Raw genomic sequence first — 18,791 nt, 5'->3', positions numbered from 1 at the left:
TGGTACTAAGTGCCACGTTAAGTTCTTCCTTAAAACACTTCCAGGGGCGGTGACTCCACCACCTCCCTGGGCAGCCCATTCCAGTGTCTAATCACCCTTTCTGTGAAGAAATTCCTCCTAATGCCCAACCTAAACCTCCCCTGGTGCAGCTTAAGACTGTGTCCTGTTGTCTTGTTGCCAGTTAGCTGGGAGAAGAGACTGACCCCCACCTGGCTACAACCTCCTTCCTGGTACTTGTAGGGAGTGATAAGGTCTCCCCGAGCCTCCTCCAAGCTAAACATTCCCACTCATAAGACTTGTGCTTCAAACTTCGTTGTGCTTCACCAGCTTCGTTGCCCTTCTCTGGACTCACTCCAGCACCTCAATGTCCTTCCTGAATTGAGGGGTCCAGAACTGGACAAAGTACTAGAGGTATAGCCTTACCAGTGCCCAGTACAGGGAGAGAACCACTTCCCTGGTCCTGCTGGCCACACTGTTTCTGATACAATTATATCTGATTCCTGTGGGTGCTGAGGAGCTCGGGGGCACAGCCAGCACAGCACCCATTCTCAGGTTGTCAGGTAAATTTTTTTTTTTGATACCTGCACTCTTCAGAGATCTTAGAGTTAGCTCAAGCCGCTTTTTTCTCTAGATCAGGTGTGTACCAGTGGGCACTGCATGAAGAGAGCTTTGGATCAGCCTGCGAGATCTGGAGGTCCTGATCTCACTGTCTGATTCAAAGATGACGAGTTGAATACAAGTCAGCAGTGCCCTGGCAGCCAGGAGGGCCAGTCATGTCCTAGGGGACATCAGGCAAAGCACAGCCAGCTGGGCAAGGGAGGAGATTTTCTGCTCTGCTCTGCAGCTGCCCCATCTGGAATATTGTGTGCAGTTTGAATCGCCTCAATAGAAGAAGGGTGTAAAGATATTGGAGTTTATCAGGAAGAGGACAACCAAGATGGAGAAAGGTCTTGAGGGCTTTGGGGGGACCTCAATGCATGTACATCTTTTTCACGGGGATTTTGGCTGGGATAGAGCTAATTTTCTTCACAGTAGCAGGCATAGAGCTGCGTTTTGGATTTGGGCTGGAAACAGCGTTGGTAATAACAGAGATTTGTTGCTGAGCAGTGCTCAGAGTCAAGGCATTTTTGCTCCTCACCCCACTCCACCAGCAAGAAGGCCGGAGGTGCACAAGAAGCTGGGAGGAGACACAGCCAGGACAGCTGACCTGAGCTGACCACAGGGCTATCCCATACCATATGGCACCATGCTCAGTATACAAAGCTGGAAGAAGAGAGAAGGCGGGGGACATTCAGAATGATGGCATTTGTCTTCCTGAGTCACAGTTACATGTGATGGGGCCCGGCTCTCCTGGGAATGGCTGAACACCTGCCTGCACGGAGGAAGTGGTAGATAAATTCCTTGTTTTGCTTTGCTTGCATGCATGGCTTTTGCTTTACCTATTAGTCTTTATCTCAAACCATGAGTTTTCACTCTCATCCTTCCGATTCTCTTCCCCCTCCCACTAGGGGAGAGTGAACGAGCAGCTCTGTGGGGTTAAACCCTGTGTCAGAGAAACAGTACTGCATCAGGGAAAGTTCGGGCTGGACCCTGGGAGAAAGTTGCTCACCCAGAGTGCGGTCAGTTCCTGGAACAGGCTCCCCAGGGAAGCAGTCATGGCACCAAGCCTGTCAAGAGTTAAGGAGGATCTGGATGAAGACTGTGGTCATATGGTTTGGTGATACATAGTTCTGCAAAGAGTTAACTTAGACTCAATGATACTCATGCATTCTTTCCAACTCGAGATATTTGTGACCGTGTATTAGACCACATGAACTGAACACATGCCTGTGCAGAAGAAATTCACATCTTTCTTTCCATTGGCCCACAGATCATTTGTTGCAGAGGTCATACTGAATTTCCCTTGCCCTGCTGGGTGGGATATTTAGCACTTAACAGGTCAGCTTCCTCTTTGGAACCTGTGTCTGTTCAGAGGAATCAAACAGAAACAGAGCACGAACAAGACCTTGAAGCACAGGGAAGCTGAGGAAGTGCACAGGGAGACAGAACTAGTCAGTGGAAGAACCAGGTCTTGAGGTCTGGAATTGTGAAGTAGCTTAAAGATACATAACTAAGAAATAGCCCCAGAGACGTCTGTAACTACTCGCTAACATCAGTCAAGGAAAGTGGCTTGGAATCAGATTTCAGGTATTAGGGAAAAAAAAAATTTACTGTGGGGGTGGTGAGGCACAGAAACAGGTTGCCCAGCGCAGTTGTGGATAACCCATCCATGGAAGCGTTTAAGGCTGGCTTGGATGGGATGTCATGATATTTTTCAAAACCTAGAATCCCAGAAGACAAAAAAAGAACACACAAGCAATCCTAATAAAGAAATGGATATTTTGTTTACTTAAAACTGAACTCCAAATAGTTTTGCCTGTAGAAACAATTATTTACAATATTATATCAATATAGCTAGTTTCCACCCTTGCAACACTTATGCTGATGCTTCAGTTCTGAACAGCTTTTTTTGTTTCTTCCTCTGAATTTTGCGTAGTTTCTTTTTATCTTTAACAATTGGCTTTGACTCTGGTTTCACAAACTGTATTTCCACTGGCTTTTCTTCAGCCGGAGTTTCAAAGACCACTTCGGTAGGATCTTCTTTAACAAGGACCTTACTCGCTTTTTTCTTCTCCTTTTGCACTTCTTTCACATGCTGTTTTTCTCTAAACTTAGCTGCCACTGACAATCTCAGCAGCCGTCGATGCTGTAAGAATTTAAATTTGAACATGTTTCAAATAAGCAATAGGAAGGAACCCACTATTAAATAAACGTGGTAATTTCTCTGCTTAGTGGTCAAAATCCTCAGTGTAATGCCATCTTTTCAGTGACATCACTTCTGCATTCATTCCATGTTCACAGGATTACAAATTACAAAATTACTCTGTTCTCGAATTATTATCAATTGGGGCTCTTTTCTATGAAGGGTCTTGGAGAAGGGCATGTGTGATGCTCCTGCAGAGACAGACTGCAAGATTGGTTTTCAAATAAGTTGCTGAATAAAAGAGAAAACAAAGACAGAACTGCTTACCATATTTGGGGACTGGTAATGAGGATTTTCATACAGAGTTGGTCCTCCAAAGCTACCTTGGAAGATTTTTATGAGGTTCAGGACAAAACGAGGCCCAATTTCTACTAGAGATGCATCTTCTTCTATTATCTGCAATAAAAAGAAGACTTTCTTAAATTCTCATGGATCAAATGGCAGTATATGACCTTGTAGGCACCTTACATATGGTAACGCACAACTGAATTTAAATCTGAGATATGGTGCCCCTGAATCTCATAAGTTAGACTTGTATAAACCCAGTTCTGTACATAAAGCAGTTCTTTTAGGTTCAAGCCAGCTTTTAGAGAGTACTAGGTATTTGTGAATTCCTCCTTTAGAAAGTAAGCTCCAGCTCACTTTGGGTCAAAGCAGCAAGTAAGGTTACAGCGCAAAGTGTAGGCTTTGGGTAGTACTTCCCGTTACGAAGACATCCATCACAGAACCACAACTCATTGAATGCAAGTTCTCTCCAGATCTCTCCAGAGATACAGGAAAAGGTAAGTCGTTTCAGGACTGAATCTGAAAGCACTAGAGGTTGGCATATCCCAATAATAATAATGATTCTTCTCACTTTATTTTAATTAATAGATTTGATATGAAATTACTCCACTGAGCTCCTTCTGAAGAGCTAAGAGAGACCACTAACCTGGTAATTCCGAAACCAGATCCTCTCATCTGTAACGGTGAAGGTGAAAACATGATCGACAAAAGGTTGGCTTTTGGGGTGATACTGCGGTGTACTAAATATCTGTAATAAGAGGCAGCATTTCTGAGTATCTACAGTTTAAGAGGTCAAGCATAAATGGTTCAGTTTAAATTTGTTTTAATTTACTAAGATCCCAATCCCAGGTTACATTTCAAAACTCAAAACTTGAGAACAAGTGTTCAAGTCACCTTAAGAATATGACCCAAATCATTTGAGGACTTTTTGAAAGTTTAGAAGTGTAAAACTGCTACCTGAAAAAACACTTGAGATTTTTAAGTATGTTGCCAAAAAACATTTTCAGTGAAGAAGAAACACTGGACAGCAGAACTACAGACTGACCTGAATAAACAATTCTTTTAGCAGGGCATAGTGTGGCTCCTTGTCAAATATCTAAAAAGAATAAAAACTGAATTTTACATACAAATCTAAATGCAATAGTCATGCAAAGAGAACAAAAGCAAAGCCAATGAAATGAAAACTATACTTACTGGATCAAAAGACAAGAGGGGCCGTGAGCCCCTTAGGCAATTTCCTGTCATCTTCAATTCAGCCAGTGTGTGAACTACAGTGATTTTGAAAAAGGTATATCATTTTAGTACTTACAGTACTTTAGTACTGTACAAAGAAGCAAGAATACAAACACAATAATGTCAACTAGCTTACCATTCTGCACTAAGAATTTAGCTGATGGTCCTTGTGGTGTGTTTGAAAGCCTATGGAGGACAGGGGGTGGGGAAGACAGAAAAGAAAAACATTAACAGCAGCCAGAAGGTGTGCTGGATTTCCACAGTACACCCTCACTCCTGTACTGAAGTGATTTCAGTTGCTTTCATAACATTATCGAGTTCCTTTAACACACTCATAAATACCTGCTTTCTAAATAATTTTATAACATGCTTCTGTAAACAGTCTACAAAAGCTGGTCATGCATTGTAAACTTGCACTATCCACAGAAGTGCAATATTAGAACAGATTTAACTAAGCAATGCTATTTCATGCATCTTCACTATTACAGTAAGAGACTTAAGCTAAAACTGAAGCATCTGCAGCTATATATACAAATGTAACAAAACATAACATTTCCTTACCACATATAGAGATCCTGTTTCTTTTTGGCTTCAAAAAAGATGCACTTATTGCAGTTTTTCATTTCACACACCTACACAAGACATCTCAAATTAGCTGTTTACAAACATTCTGAAGATAATACAGAAAACTTTCCACATTCATCACTACGATTTTCCCATCTCCAAAATGTAAGTTCAAAAGCAAAGGTTTTGACTTAATAAATTCCACCTAATGATCCCAAAACTTTAGCTGAAGCACTTGTTTTGTTGACAAACCTCACATAATTATTAAAAAGAAAAATAACTTCATTAAAGCTACAAACAACCTGATAAGCTCTCCAGGCATAAACTTGAGAGCAGGAGCTGTAACATTACGTCCTAGGTTCAGGACTACCAATGTCCTACTACATTGTTTGGGCTGGCTGCATATTTGTGTCCTGCATTCTTCAAGTATGAACTATACCACACCTCTCACCTACATAGAAGGTTTTATTTCTTTATGACGAAAATCTACATTTAATTATAAGTTTAATTTTGGTTTCATTAATCAAAATTCAACTTCCTGTTTTAACACAAGTGTTTTCAAATAACAATAATTTTCACCTATGAAGTTATACAACTCCTATAACTAGTATGAGATCCTCTGAACTTGGCTGCCCTTTTCCCTTGCACATTGAATTTTCATAGAAAATTTAAAAAAGAAAATAAGCACTAGAAAGATCCTTGGTTACCTCATTAATTACAAATAACTGGTCTTTACGGTCCATTTTAGTATCTGAAAGATAAGAACAACATTTATGAGGCTGGAAAGACAATTTAACACAAGACATTCTTTTAACAGTCAGTCCTTTTTCAAGAATTTTACTAGTTTATAAATGAAAGATTAACAATCAAGTGGTTTCAGTCTGTTATGGAATAAACAAGCATAGCAGCAAAACTGTGCACTTGCAGGACTGATGCCACAGGATTAATTTCCCAGGAAATCTTAAGATATGACAGGTGCTGTATTTGTTGGCTCTAAAGGGGTTTGGTGTTTGCTTAAGATATAAGTTTCATCAAAACACTCATGTACCACATTAAAAAAAAAAAGAACAGGTTGCTAGAAGTTCTTGGTTTTAAAGTATTCTGAAAATATAACTTAGGAATGATGTTTAACCCTACCTGCTTTAGAGTGAGGCATCAATGTTCTCAAGTCTTGCATTAGGTGCCTTGTTCTGAAATTAATTCCACGAGAGGAGAATATCAGCACTCGCTCCTTATTCTTCCATTTACCCTAAGAAAAAGACATAAAAGTTACCTGGGAAGTTTCTAGCTTTAATAATTATACAACACAGCAAAAATAAGTGTTTGGACAGTAACTACAAACCCCACATTTGTTATTATCTGTCCACCCACCAAGAGCGGTGGCTTCCCTAGAGAATGCAGGGGCCTTGCTTTTACAGGAGGAACTGTCCTCCATCCTGCTCCAGTGTGCTCCCAGATAAAGCCTTTCCCTCGCACCACAGTATTAAGAAGCCACACGCATTACTTATTCACAAAAAGCACCTCTCCTTCCCTGCAAAACGAGCTCAGGTACAGCCCCAGAGCACAATTCCGCTTTTCCTACCCACGGGCATCCGACGAAATCTCTGCTCTATACGTGCTACTTTTCGTTTTTCTTGTAAGGAACCTATAACGCAATTACTGAACGCTCCTCAGGATGATTCCTAAACGGAACAGGCACCATCTCCATATACCTTTTGTATACAACAGAATTACCCAACTCTTCCAAACACTTCTGAGATCACGGTAACCCATCTTATTTACACCGACCAGAACAACGCTCTTCGCGTACCCTCACAGACACACCACACCACCGCGTTACTCGCGCTGGCATTATAAAAGATTATGACTGAGCTAAGCAGCGGTGTTCCCGCAGGCAGCCCGAGCGCCGGTACCCCGGGAAGGCCGAGCTCCTCGGGAGGAGGCTCGTTCTCCCGGCGGTACCTGGGACACGGGCGGCGGGATGCTGTATTCCTGCGGGGCTCCGGCCGGGGCCGCCTCTGCCTCTGCCGCGCTGGGGTCGGTCCTGGCGCGCTTCCCCTTTCCCGGCGGGAGCGCCGCACGCTTCCTCTTCCCCGCCGCCATCTCGCCACACGCCGCACACGCCGCTCCCGCCCTTCCTGCGCTCGCAACTTCCTCCGCTCCCGCTTCCTGCGCCGCCCTTTCCGTCCCGCCCCGCTCCCGCCCCTCCTCTCCCGGCATCCAGCCATGCCGTTCTCGGCGCCGCCGCCTGCCAGCGGCGAGCCCTACGTGCTGTCCGCCAGCCTGGACAACGCGCGGCACCTCTCCAGCCTCCTGCGGGCCGTGCATTTCCAGGACCACGCCACGTGCTTCGCCACGGCCAGCGGGCTGCGCGTGACCGTGGAGGATGCCAAGTGCATCCAGGCCAACGCCTTCATCCAGGTGGGACATCGGCGAGGGGGAGGGCACCGCTGTTGGAGACCTTAGGAAGCTCCCGGTTACCGCGTGTGTCCAGTTCTGGGCTCCTCGGTGCAAGAAACACAAGGAACCACTGGAAAGAGTCCAGCGGAGCCCACAAAGATAATTAAGGGTCTGGAGCATCTCTCTTATGAGGAGAGACTGCGGGAGCTGGGCCTGTTTAGGGAAGAGAAAACTGAGAAGGGATCTCATTAATGCATATAAATATCTCAAAGGCAGGTGCCAGGAGAGTGGTGACAGACTCTTTCCAGTGGTGTCCAGAAACAGGACAAGGAGCAATGGCCATAAACTAAAACACAAGAAGTTCCACCTCAACATGGGGTGGCGGGGCACTGGAATAGTTGCACAGGGGGATCGTGGAGTCTCCCTCTCTGGAGGTATTCAAAACCCCCCTGGATGTGTTCCTGTGTCACCTGCAGTAGGTGACCCTGCCTTGGCCAAGGTCGCTGAGGCCCAGCGATCCCTTCCAACCCTAGGAATCTTGTGATTCTGTGTTTACCTGCAGAAAAGGGGAGGCTTTGCTGGAACCGTGGCACAGGTGTGGGACCTGGCACGGAGGGAGGGTCACGGTGAGGCTGCCGTGTGGTGTTAGTGCTACCGAAAGGCCAACCCCTGTGCCTGGTGTGTTCCTGCACACCTGCCGGCGTGCTGGGCTGGCACTCTTTTTTAATGTGTTGGCACTTGCCAGGCCCATAGCTTCTTCTGGCCATGCTGTTCTTGGATGCACGAGCAAGTTCTCAGATTATCCATCTTTAAGTGGTTTTATTATGTCTCATCCCAAAGCCAGAAGGTGGGATTTATGTCAGCTATGAAAGAGAGCAGAGATTCACAGATACTCGTCTGAAGTTACCAGCTGGGCTGAGATGGTTGTGCTGTGCTCAGTGTGCCACAGGATGGGGTTTGCCCTCTGGATGGCCAATTAAATACGTACTGTTTTCCCAAAACCAGCTCATGTCACCCTGCTTTATTTCTGAGATATTTCTGTTCCTGCAGGTGCAGTGAGTGCCAGTGGCAAATGGGAATGTGTAGAGCAGTTTACCCCTATCAGGCTAGTCAAAGGCAGGATTCAGCACATATTTCAGTGTGGTGAACTCAGTGTTCTATTCTGTTCTTACATTCTTTTATTATTTGAAATGTTTGTTCATGCTTTGAGTGAAGAAAAGTAAGTATTGTTTCTGGAGAAGGGTAACACATTGTATAGTTCCATGAATGTTTCCAGCTCCAGAAGTAGGCAGCTTTAGGCTTTAATGCTTGTAGCTCATTTTTAAAGCATAAAAGTCAAGTGTTTAGGTTTTCATGCTTATGCTATGCTACCTTGTTTTCACTGTGACCTGATTGTATTTTGCTAGTTTTGGAGATGAAGAACCCTTTTACTATAATCGATACTGTGTTGCATCTAGAAATCACTTTGAGTGGCGCTGATTTCTGAAAGTGAAAGCTCTGAATTTAAGGAAATAAGTGCAAACTGTAAAATAATTACAGAGACATCCCATTTTTCATCTCTTTAACTTACAGGCAGAAATTTTTCAGGAATTTGCTGTTCAGGAGGAATCAGTGATGTTCCGGATCAATTTGTCTGTTCTTCTTGACTGCCTCACCATTTTTGGAACCAGCTCTTTGCCAGGTGTGGTATATTTCCCGTGAAATGGTATCACTCCACTCAGGTGGAGTGGAGTGATACCATGACAGCTCCTTGGGCAGTTCTACTGTTGCAGCTGTGTATTTAACTCCACATTTTTCTGCCGTTTTGGTTGTGAATGACATAAAGACCTGAATCAAGTGTACTAAACAGCACGGTGATTTTGGGAAACCAGATGTTCAGGGGGTGATTGTGTTGCAAAAGGAGGGTGTGACTGCAATGCAAGCTAAGCTGCATTAACTTCACTTTGGGTTGCACAAATTACAATAGTAGTACAGCAGCATGATGTGAGCCACAGAGCCTCAGGACCATGGAGGATTTTTCAATTCCTCTGAACTATTGATAGCATATATAGGTAACATTAACTTGCTTGGTAGATTAAATGATTTGGATTGGAACTGTCTACACACAAATCATTTTGTTTTGCTGCATAACACTTCAGAGTGTGTCTAGGAGGCTGCACTAAGTAATGTGATGTATGTATTGGAGGCTGGACCAAACACGCTGAATCAAATTGATTTGTGCCCCATGTGCCAGTAACATGTGAATTTTCTGAAGTGATCAAATGTACTAGCTTTGCTCTCTGCAGAATGTATATTTCATTCTCTTTTTCAGGAACATCAACGGCCCTTAGGATGTGTTATCGTGGTTATGGTTATCCCCTGATGCTGTTCTTGGAAGAAGGGGGAGTAGTGACAGTGTGCAAAATTAACACTCAAGAACCTGAGGAGTTGTTAGATTTTGATTTCTGCAGTACAAAGGTTGTTAATAAAATCATCCTGCAGTCAGAGGGGCTACGAGAAGCGTTTGCTGAACTGGATATGAGCAGTGAAGTTCTACAGATTACCATGTCTCCAGATAAACCCTACTTCAGGTACTGGAAACTTTGCTTTCAACTGAAATGTTCATACTTGGCCTCCATTGGTGAGGACTGGAAGTTCTCAGGGCGGAGAGAAGGGCACTGTTTTAGGATACTGCTTCATTTCAGGAAGAATTTTAATGAATATAGCAAGTCACAGTATGTAATCTAATTAACATAGTAAACAGTTCTCAACCTGATAAATGTGACATTGGTTTGAACAGGTTAGCATTTTTAATTAAAGGGAAACAGACAGCTGTGTTTTGTGAGAGAGCCATTGGGATATGCACAGTGACTCATTCTGGTGAGTTTTTAGAGAGCTGTGAGCAGGTATTTTGAGATGGTGCTTTTTGTCTTCCAGGTTATCCACTTTTGGAAATGCTGGAAGTGCACATCTGGACTATCCTAAGGACTCTGATTTGATGGAAGCATTCCACTGTAACCAGACTCAGACAAACAGGTTAGGAAGTCTGTGCCAGATCATGCGTTCTTGATGGGAAGATTAAAAACTATTCTTACATTACTGTAACACTTATTTCACTAGTATGGGGGGGGGAAATATTTCCTATCTGATAAAAATCTGTGTCTGTAATCAAAAGCTAAGTGTTAACAATATCAGTCTGATGTTGTTACCAAGTAAAGACCAAATAGGTATATTGCTAATTGTTTTTTATTTATTCTGTAGCATTGTTTGGGACTAATGTTTTAGCTCCTCTTTGCACAATGTATTTTTTTCAGATTACTTTTTTTTTTCCCTGTAGGTACAAGATTTCTTTGCTTAAACCATCTACAAAGGCACTGGCTTTATCTTGTAAAGTGTCCATTCGAACAGATGCTCAAGGATTTCTTTCACTTCAGTATATGATCAGGAATGAAGATGGACAGATCTGTTTTGTGGAATACTATTGTTGCCCTGATGAGAATATTACTGAAGCAGAACTGTAGATGCATGTGCTGGCATCTGTAGTATATTTTTTTATTATATACCATATGATATTTTTTTACAAATTAAATGAAAGCTGTAAAGATTGATAGACTTAATATTGTCCTTTTTTTAACTCTGAAATAAGAAATCTGAAGACTTTAATTTTCTTCCCTTGCATTTCTTAGCTTGACTCAAAAAAACTGACTCTGAAAAAGCAAAAAGTGGAGTTGATCTCCTGTAGACACTGGTTGCAGCACAGATGTTAGTGTTTGTATAATACATTGCTGCTTTTTACAATGTTCTCCAAGAATTTTTGTTTCTGTTTTGTTTTTTTGTCTTTGGCTTGTAATAAGCAATTACACAAGGGAAAATATGAATACTAGCTGTATATTAGCCAGTTAACTTTCAGTGACTTAAAACCAAATTTGTCTTGAAAGAGGATAACATTTTCAAACTGATTTCTTAATAGCAGCAGGTGGTTTCTTTCTGGCAAATGCTGACATGTTTTGTCAGTGAAGCCACTAGGCTTCTCCTCATCCATATAACTCAATTCCTTGGAATTTCATCTATACCAATTTACCATTTTGTCTGCAGTACTGGTGTTGAATTGGTAAATTGATACAGAAGCCAGGATTTACTTACTCATTACTCACAACTGTTCTGGCGACATCATTGTTTATTGGATCAGTAATTTATTACACATCTGCAAGAATGCTGCTGCTGAAATGTTTCTGTATGTACATGACCCTGTTCCTACCCTGCTACTCTCTACTAGTGCTGTTAAAAACCATAGGAAGAGAAAAGTTTCATATTTAAAATGATTTATGAAATTTGTTTATCTTCTCAGTAGCCTTTTTCAGCAACAGGAGGCACTCGTAAACTAGAGTTTCTACAGCCTTAGACTGTGGTCAAGTTTTGTTGTTTGTCAAATGAGGTCCTGCTTTTCCAGCTATGGAAAACAGTACATTCCTGTGTTACCAGGTAGATTGCTCCACAATCCAAGAGAATCCAAGTCCTTTGGGATTATTTTAAGTTTAAAATACTTCTGTTTACCGTTTTTCACATCTTCCTTATGTCAGCAAGAGTATGCTTTCAGAGTGCACATTGTTAGCAGCTCAATTTTGTTGTCTTCCATGCAAATCGTCCATTTATTGCAATAAATTTTAGATTTGAAAAACAATTACAAATTTTTGAACTACAGGGCTGATAAAGATACTTAATAATATTCTAAGTTACTCTTAATTTGGTTTTGTTGTTTTTTGGTTTTTTTTTCCAAACTAAAGTATTCAGTGTAGGTGAACTTCCTTTTGGCTTACTGTTTCCATTTCTTCAGTGAAAGAAAAAGTTATGCTCTCATTGGGAATTATTAATGTTATCCTTGGCTAAGATTAAGAATGATTTACGTAATCTCTGGGTGACAGGATAAAAATGAAGTAGAACACACCACTTTCTTAGTGTGATTTATTTCAGAGTATCCAAGTTCCTTGTATTGTGTTCAAAGACGTTGCCGTGGCTTAAAATTTGTATTTTTATATGATTGCCTACAGATGTACTGTGTTATTCTTGAAATAGTACTTTTAATGATTTCTTATATAACCTACCAACAGTGATCATGGAAGTAAAGTTCTAAGAAGTTAGAACACCACAAAATTCCAGAAAGTAACTGTTGCATTTCATAAATATTAGGTATTACAGACATGCATGGTTTGTGCAGGACTTAATGTCTGTACCCCAAGTGGGCTGAGTCTGGGCCTAGACTCATGTAGGTAGGGAGATGCTTGTGCACCTTGTGCTTTCATGGATATGGTTCTAGGGCAACAAAAACGTGGGAATTCTGGGCTACGCCCTTGGTGCTGTATGGCAACAAGTGGTATTAGGATCTGTCTGCGATGGATTCTTTTACATCTCTACTCTCAAACACAGTAACACATCCTTTTGACCTTGTAAGTTACATTCTGCAGACCTCCACTGTTCCATTAGATTTAAGTTCCTGCCACACTTTGCATGAGATCCAGAACTCGGGTTAGTTTAGTACTTTTTCTCTCTGCTGTTTGACAAGTCTCTTCCCCTACAGGAAACCTGCAGCAGAGGAAATGTTTATTTCATGTTTTTTCGTTTAATAGTATCACAGTTCCTGGGGCGGGAACTGTAACCAGCATCTCCTACCCAGGTTCAATTTAGCTGTGGTAGGAGCTGCTGGGCAGCTCTGATGGGGCAGCACTGGGGCTGTGGGCATCCGAGATCGAGGAGCCACAAAACAAATTATTTTAATTTGTGCTTTTCACAGTAAGAACTGACCTCAGGTCTTCAAGAAGGCATTTCTTTGATTCTACCGGAATACAACTACAAAGCCTTGGGTCCCTACCAAACTGCAAAGATACCAGAGTTCAAAATAATGCCTTTGGCTCCTGGTCCTTACAGTCTTTATGCAACAAAACACCAACAATGTCAGTGGTAATGTTATCTCCTGCCTCCCAGCACACTAAGTTCTTGTGTCTCCTTGGCTTTCTACAACTATTTGGGTCTGTAAAGACTGTTGAGCACGAAATTCCCCAAAATATATTGAGTTCTATACCTTTGTTTCAAAATTAGTTGTGGGAAATAATCAGTTGTTTAATATTTAATTATGCATGGATTTATAAGGAAATAATATTCTTATATTCTTGACTAGATGGGTCTTTAGTTGGTTAGTGGAGCAGCTGGAAAAGCTGAGATAAACCACATGCTGTTTCCTCTAGGTGTCTGTTTTTAGGTTCATTTTGTAGCAGCTTGTAAACCCCTAAGAATGCAGCAGGTGGGTCTTACCAAAATAAATATGTAGAAACTGTGTAAGTAATTATAGAAGCGCTAAACAGTGCTTTTGCTGATAGAATACTAACATTAAACTGAACAAATAGAGAATTATTTTTAAAATGGAACTATTACAGAATAGACACTTGATGCCTTCCTGCTGAGACAGCAGCTCATTTTGATGTGAATCTGTCTTTGAGGGGGGCCAGGACTGCTTAGGTATAAATGGAGGCGACAACAGATGTATTCAGCCTCTTTCTACCCTGCTTCTGTCCTTAGCTGGGCTCTAACGAGGAACAGGGCAGTGCATCAGCATCGCTAATTAATTGTGGGGGCTCTTCAAGGGAGTGGGTGTTGGAGGGAAATGTAATCAGGTGCCCACACAGCTCTGATCTCTTTGTGGAGTTAACAGACTCTCACAGGAGTGAGAAGTGGGCTTGAATATCCACCACAGCTGTGAATGTCAATCTGTGCAAGTATCCTGGAGAACTGCATCCAAAGGAAGTCTAGAAAGAGCTGAACTGCCCAGGAGAAGCTCCCCTTTTGTTAAACTGTTGAAAATCTGGGCAGAGAGATGACGGAAATTTCAATCCCACTGCATCAGTATTTGAGGTGGGGTAGTGGGTTGGGGTGTGGGGGGTGGTTGGGTGTGTGTCTGGGTGTGGATTAAAAATTTCCATGGAAAATTAAGCAGCCTCTTACCCTTCCAGCTCAGATGGGACTTTGGGGTTGACCAAAAAAGAGCAAGTGAACAGAAAGCTGGAGGCCTTAGGTAACACATCCATCTGTACATATGTGTGGATTTTCCCCCATAAATGCCAGTGGACTGTAGCAATGGCTTTGCAGCACTGAGGAAGGCAGGAAGCTGCTCCACCCAGTCATGCAGTAACTGCAGGGGGGTTCCAGTTTGTATGCTTTCAAGCCTAATCAACAATAAAGGAGATTGACTCCGTGAAACAGATAGCAGCTAACAAGCTCTGAGTGATGTTCAGCATAAGAACTGGGAGAATGATCAGTTGATAGAAGATAGAATAGTAATTAATAAGAGAACTATGTAACTTGTAGTCAATGAACATTCATACCTGTGTTTGCTAATGCTGAGGAATACATCTGGTCCAGGTAGCTCTCTTTGCAAGCCGTAGTTTGAGATACAGATTGAGCTCTGGGTGGGAGATGAAGAGTGGTGATGGGTGACACCGTCCAGGTGTCACAGAGAGTGGGGGCAGGAGCCGACTTGTGAGGAAGGGTCAGAGGGTATAAAAGCCCAGAGGTCCTTTGTTTGAGGTCCCTCCTTGGGGGCACCAGCTTGAGCTGTTTCAGTGTTACTGCACTGTGAATAAATTGCTTTATGAATGAGACATCTGAGACATGGGAAACCTGGGGTTGAACTGGTAAGGAAACCTGGTCTGAGTGGGGTGTGTAGGGAGTCCAGCAGGAACCTGCCTGTCACTGGAGCTGCCCATGGTGAAGGGGCTTTGATCCCAGCAGTGAGTCCCTGGTGTTGGAAGTGTGACTGCCAGAGACTCTTGTGAATGGTCAGATTGGGAAGTTTTCTTAACACTAGAATATATGAATAGGAAAAAGTTTTGATAGTCAATGTGCTTGATTTGTAGAATACCAGTGAGCAGCGTGTGCAGCTGGAATAATTAATCAGTGTCTCTCTTGAGTGTGTAATTACTGGTGTGTTGCACACTGGGTAATGAATCCCATTTTTCTGGGCAACAAGCTTGTTGGAAATGTTCACTCTCCTCATAAAATAAATAAGGGTATGAGACAGGTTCCAGAGGAGCTGGGGTATATCCAGGCTGCTACTTGCACACAGGACTGGGGAGGGTGTCCCTTGAGAGCCGTCACTCTCCGGAGCTGACCAAGGCTCCCAGAAAGGCTCCCGGAGAGGCACAGGCTGCACAGAGCTCCTCTTCCCTGCTGTAACCCAGACTGGGTGATCCCGTACGGCTTTAATTATGTAGATATTTGCAAGGCAACGTAGTGCCAGAGGCTTTAATTATACAGATATTTGCAAGGGAACATGGTGCCAGAGACACATCAGCCAAAGCATCTGCAGAGGAAACTACTGTCCCTCCCCAGTCCGGACCATCGGACGGTGACGATTTCTTCATGTGGCAGCAAAGGCAGGAATTTTAGAAACATTGTGGATAGCAGACAGCCGCCCTCAGGCAGCGCAGGGCTCCAGGCCAGTCTCACTCCCACTGCCTGCTCCCAAACCCTCCCCACACGTGCTGCGGGAGGGGAGCAGGCAAGGAGGAGCACTGCCAGGGAGCACGTTGCCCTCATCACTGTGACCTTCCAGCAGGAACTCAGCCTTCAGACACCTGCACAGGCATGTCTGCACCTGGCTCTGCAACATCTGTCCAGCTGTGCTCACACCCAGCTGTGGCCTCACCAACTGCTGAATGCAGTGCTATTCTTTTGAGAGCTGTGCTTTGAATAGCAAGAATCTAGAGGAGCTGTTTCTAGGAATGGGGCAGTGAAGACCTTTGTGCTTTTAGTTGTCACTCCCCACAGTTTTCCAGCTGTGAGGGAGGCTTGGAGGGGAAGGAATGCCAGGTTAATCTCTCAGGAATGTTTTGAGGTTTTTTTCCTTTTAGCCTGGAAAATGCAGCTTAATCCCTCTTGCTCCCTAGACTTTTCCTTAGGGGGATGTCTCCTGGTGGGCAGCAAAGTGTTTAAAGAGAAGCAAATGCATCCAAACATTTTTGGACAGAGCTCCTGAATGTGCAGTGGGTGTGGGACTGTTGCTATTTTATGACAGGGAATGCAACAAGAGTCCTGTGGGCCTGAGCCCAGCCATCAATAGGGATGATTTTGGCTAATCCCAAGGGGAAGAGTGGAGCAACAGGTTCCCGTACAGGTACATTGGTGTTTTGATGCCTGTTTCCTGAGGGTCACTGGCTGCAGGATACCATCTGCAGCATCTGCCCTGGGCAGGGTTAACACCAGCACACCCAGGCAGGGAGGAGCAGACGGCCACCCGCTGGGATGCAGGAGACGGCTTCAGCCCTGAACTCCTTGCAGGAGATGATGTCACTGAGATGTGGCTGTTTCCAATCTCCAGCTGCTGGTAGGAGGCCCCATTACCAACTGTCTGAGCATTTCAGGCTGTTGGAAAATGTACAAGGAGGGCCAACACTGTGAATCTGGACAGATCAGCATGCAAGAAGGCTTTTAAAAATAATAGACTGAAAAACCTGTGATTGTATAAATATCTGTGTTAAACTCATCAATAAGACCCAGTCAGGGCAGCCAAAGGTTTGTAAACAGCCACAAATGTGTTCAGATTCACAGAATCAAAGAATATTTTGAGCTAGAAGGGACCCGGGATCTTCAAGTCCAACTCTTCAGTGAATGGCCCTTTCCAGGGATTGAACCCACAATCCTTGGTATTATTAGCACCAGGCTCTAACCAACTGAGCTAATCTCAGGGTTGCCATAAAAATACCCCAGGAATTACATGTTGTACCACAAAACAGACCCTCCTGTAGCCACCAGTGGGACTGGTATCTGCAAGACTAAAAGAACAAACCTTTGCTGCTTGTGCAAAGGCAAAAACTGACCATGAGCAGAGCCATATGTTAGTGACACACCATGAAGGATCCCACCACTGGGTCCAAAACAACAGAGGCTGTCATTTCATCTTAGAGGGCTTTCTGTCACTCACTGCCATAGCCTGGGGACCTCAACACTTGTAGATGTCAAGCAAAGGCACGGCTTTGTTGCCAGTAACAAGCTAACCTTGTAGATCTAGTCTGTAGCTACAAAAATTCTAAGGCTTCCTCAAATTAGTAAAAATGTATTAAATCACAGATTTTAATTTGATTCAGCTGCAATTCACCACTGTAATTCTAAGATAGAGAGTTTATGGAAATGACTGTTGAAGAGAATTAATTTGTTACTGCCCTGAGGAGAAAATGGGACAAACCAAAATAAATAATAATAGTCTGTACTGCAATACTTATGTTCAAAAGGATCATGAAGGATCCAAACAGAGGAGGAGGCAGAGGTGAAGAAAAGCATTTGAAACTTAACTTCTACGAAATGCTTTGCTGAGAATTGGTGAGCACCCAAGAGCACCCCCAGTGACCCATGTCTGCAGAACCAGACAGCAGTGCTAAAGATAAAGGTTTTAAGGTACTCAAACTCTTGAACTGTAGCTTGACATTAAATTCTGTGGCAGACAAAAACCACAGTGACCTAAAAGTCTTGCACCCATTCCTATTTCTTTGAAAAAATTTGCTGTGTTATGCTTGTGCCTGCAGAACATGTGTATCGCATCTGACTATGCTACCCTGAAATCTCCACACTGAACTACTCCAGAGCTTTTCCATGCATTTATTCAACATGCAAAGCTGCTCTGTGGCCTGGATTCCGAGATGTCCCACAGCAGCAGTCTGAGGCCCTGACCTCATACACGGCCAAAGCTACGGGAGGCTGCTCCTCCTCCAGGATTTGCCCTGCGCTGGGAGGCCTGACCACACTGCTTGAGTCAGTGATTCTTCCCTGCAGCATATGGGTCTCTGCCATGATTAAGGGCAGACTTGCCTCAGCCTTTCGTGCCTGCCTCTTGCTCAGATGAAGGCTGGCACCAGTATGAAGAAAGCCACAGGATGCTCTAGTGGGGCTGGCCCAAGCAAGAGCCTCCCTGGGGACAGGTCAGGCAGGCAAAAAGCACCTGAACAACCCTGTTCCAGCGCCTCAAAACAGCTTTCCTGCCATGTCCCACATGATACTCCAGCCTCTTTGCTTACCCTCCTCCCTCCTGCACTCTCTAGGTTGGTACTCCACACTGCAAAAGCCCCTCAGGGAACAGATTTATGGTCTAAACACAACAGACGTGCAGCAGCAGTAATTTATATAGCGCTTAAACACTCAGCAGTGAAATCACATACCACCTCCTTCCCCCAGCCAGCCACTCTTAGGGAAACTCATGAAACATGAAGTGGGCTTTAACAGTTCCATGTAGTGCTGCGGCATCTGCCAAGGGATTTCTTGCCAGCTTCTCCACCAGCCCTTTTTCCTGGCTGCTTCTCCTGGGCCACTGTGTGGTTTGCTGCAGCACACAGCAGCATGGTCTTCCCTTGGCTCCTGCTGTCCTGTGCTGACACATAGCACATCACCATTTAGTTGACTTGAGGAGAGGTAGGAAGGAAACCAGCAGGCCATTCTGCCATCACTGAGCCCCCTGCTCAGCCAGCATGGGGGAATATTATCTTCATAC

At 43.7% G+C, this 18,791-nt stretch overlaps 2 protein-coding genes across 2 annotated transcripts; one reads left to right on the top strand and one right to left on the bottom strand.

Annotated features, from left to right (window-relative positions):
* Nucleotides 1–2,339: 2,339 nt before the first annotated feature.
* BRIX1 (BRX1, biogenesis of ribosomes) lies at nt 2,340–7,024 on the bottom strand. Its single transcript, XM_027709490.1, has 10 exons — nt 6,848–7,024; nt 6,023–6,134; nt 5,593–5,636; nt 4,883–4,953; nt 4,458–4,507; nt 4,283–4,356; nt 4,134–4,184; nt 3,735–3,836; nt 3,071–3,199; nt 2,340–2,746 (listed from the first exon to the last, which is right to left on the bottom strand). Exons 1-10 carry the CDS (start codon nt 6,986–6,988, stop codon nt 2,477–2,479), a joined length of 1,044 nt encoding a protein of 347 aa, XP_027565291.1. The 5' UTR covers nt 6,989–7,024; the 3' UTR covers nt 2,340–2,476.
* Nucleotides 7,025–7,078: 54 nt separating this feature from the next.
* RAD1 (RAD1 checkpoint DNA exonuclease) lies at nt 7,079–11,980 on the top strand. Its single transcript, XM_027709489.1, has 5 exons — nt 7,079–7,306; nt 8,858–8,966; nt 9,597–9,855; nt 10,202–10,300; nt 10,602–11,980. Exons 1-5 carry the CDS (start codon nt 7,112–7,114, stop codon nt 10,783–10,785), a joined length of 846 nt encoding a protein of 281 aa, XP_027565290.1. The 5' UTR covers nt 7,079–7,111; the 3' UTR covers nt 10,786–11,980.
* Nucleotides 11,981–18,791: the final 6,811 nt, after the last annotated feature.

The sequence above is a fragment of the Neopelma chrysocephalum genome, unplaced genomic scaffold, assembly GCF_003984885.1.
Source record: "Neopelma chrysocephalum unplaced genomic scaffold, ASM398488v2 Primary Assembly neopelma1_96780, whole genome shotgun sequence".
Classification (NCBI taxonomy): Eukaryota; Metazoa; Chordata; class Aves; order Passeriformes; family Pipridae; genus Neopelma; species Neopelma chrysocephalum.
The sequence above is the reverse complement of the archived record's forward strand: the minus strand, read 5'-3'. Positions and strand labels throughout refer to the sequence as shown.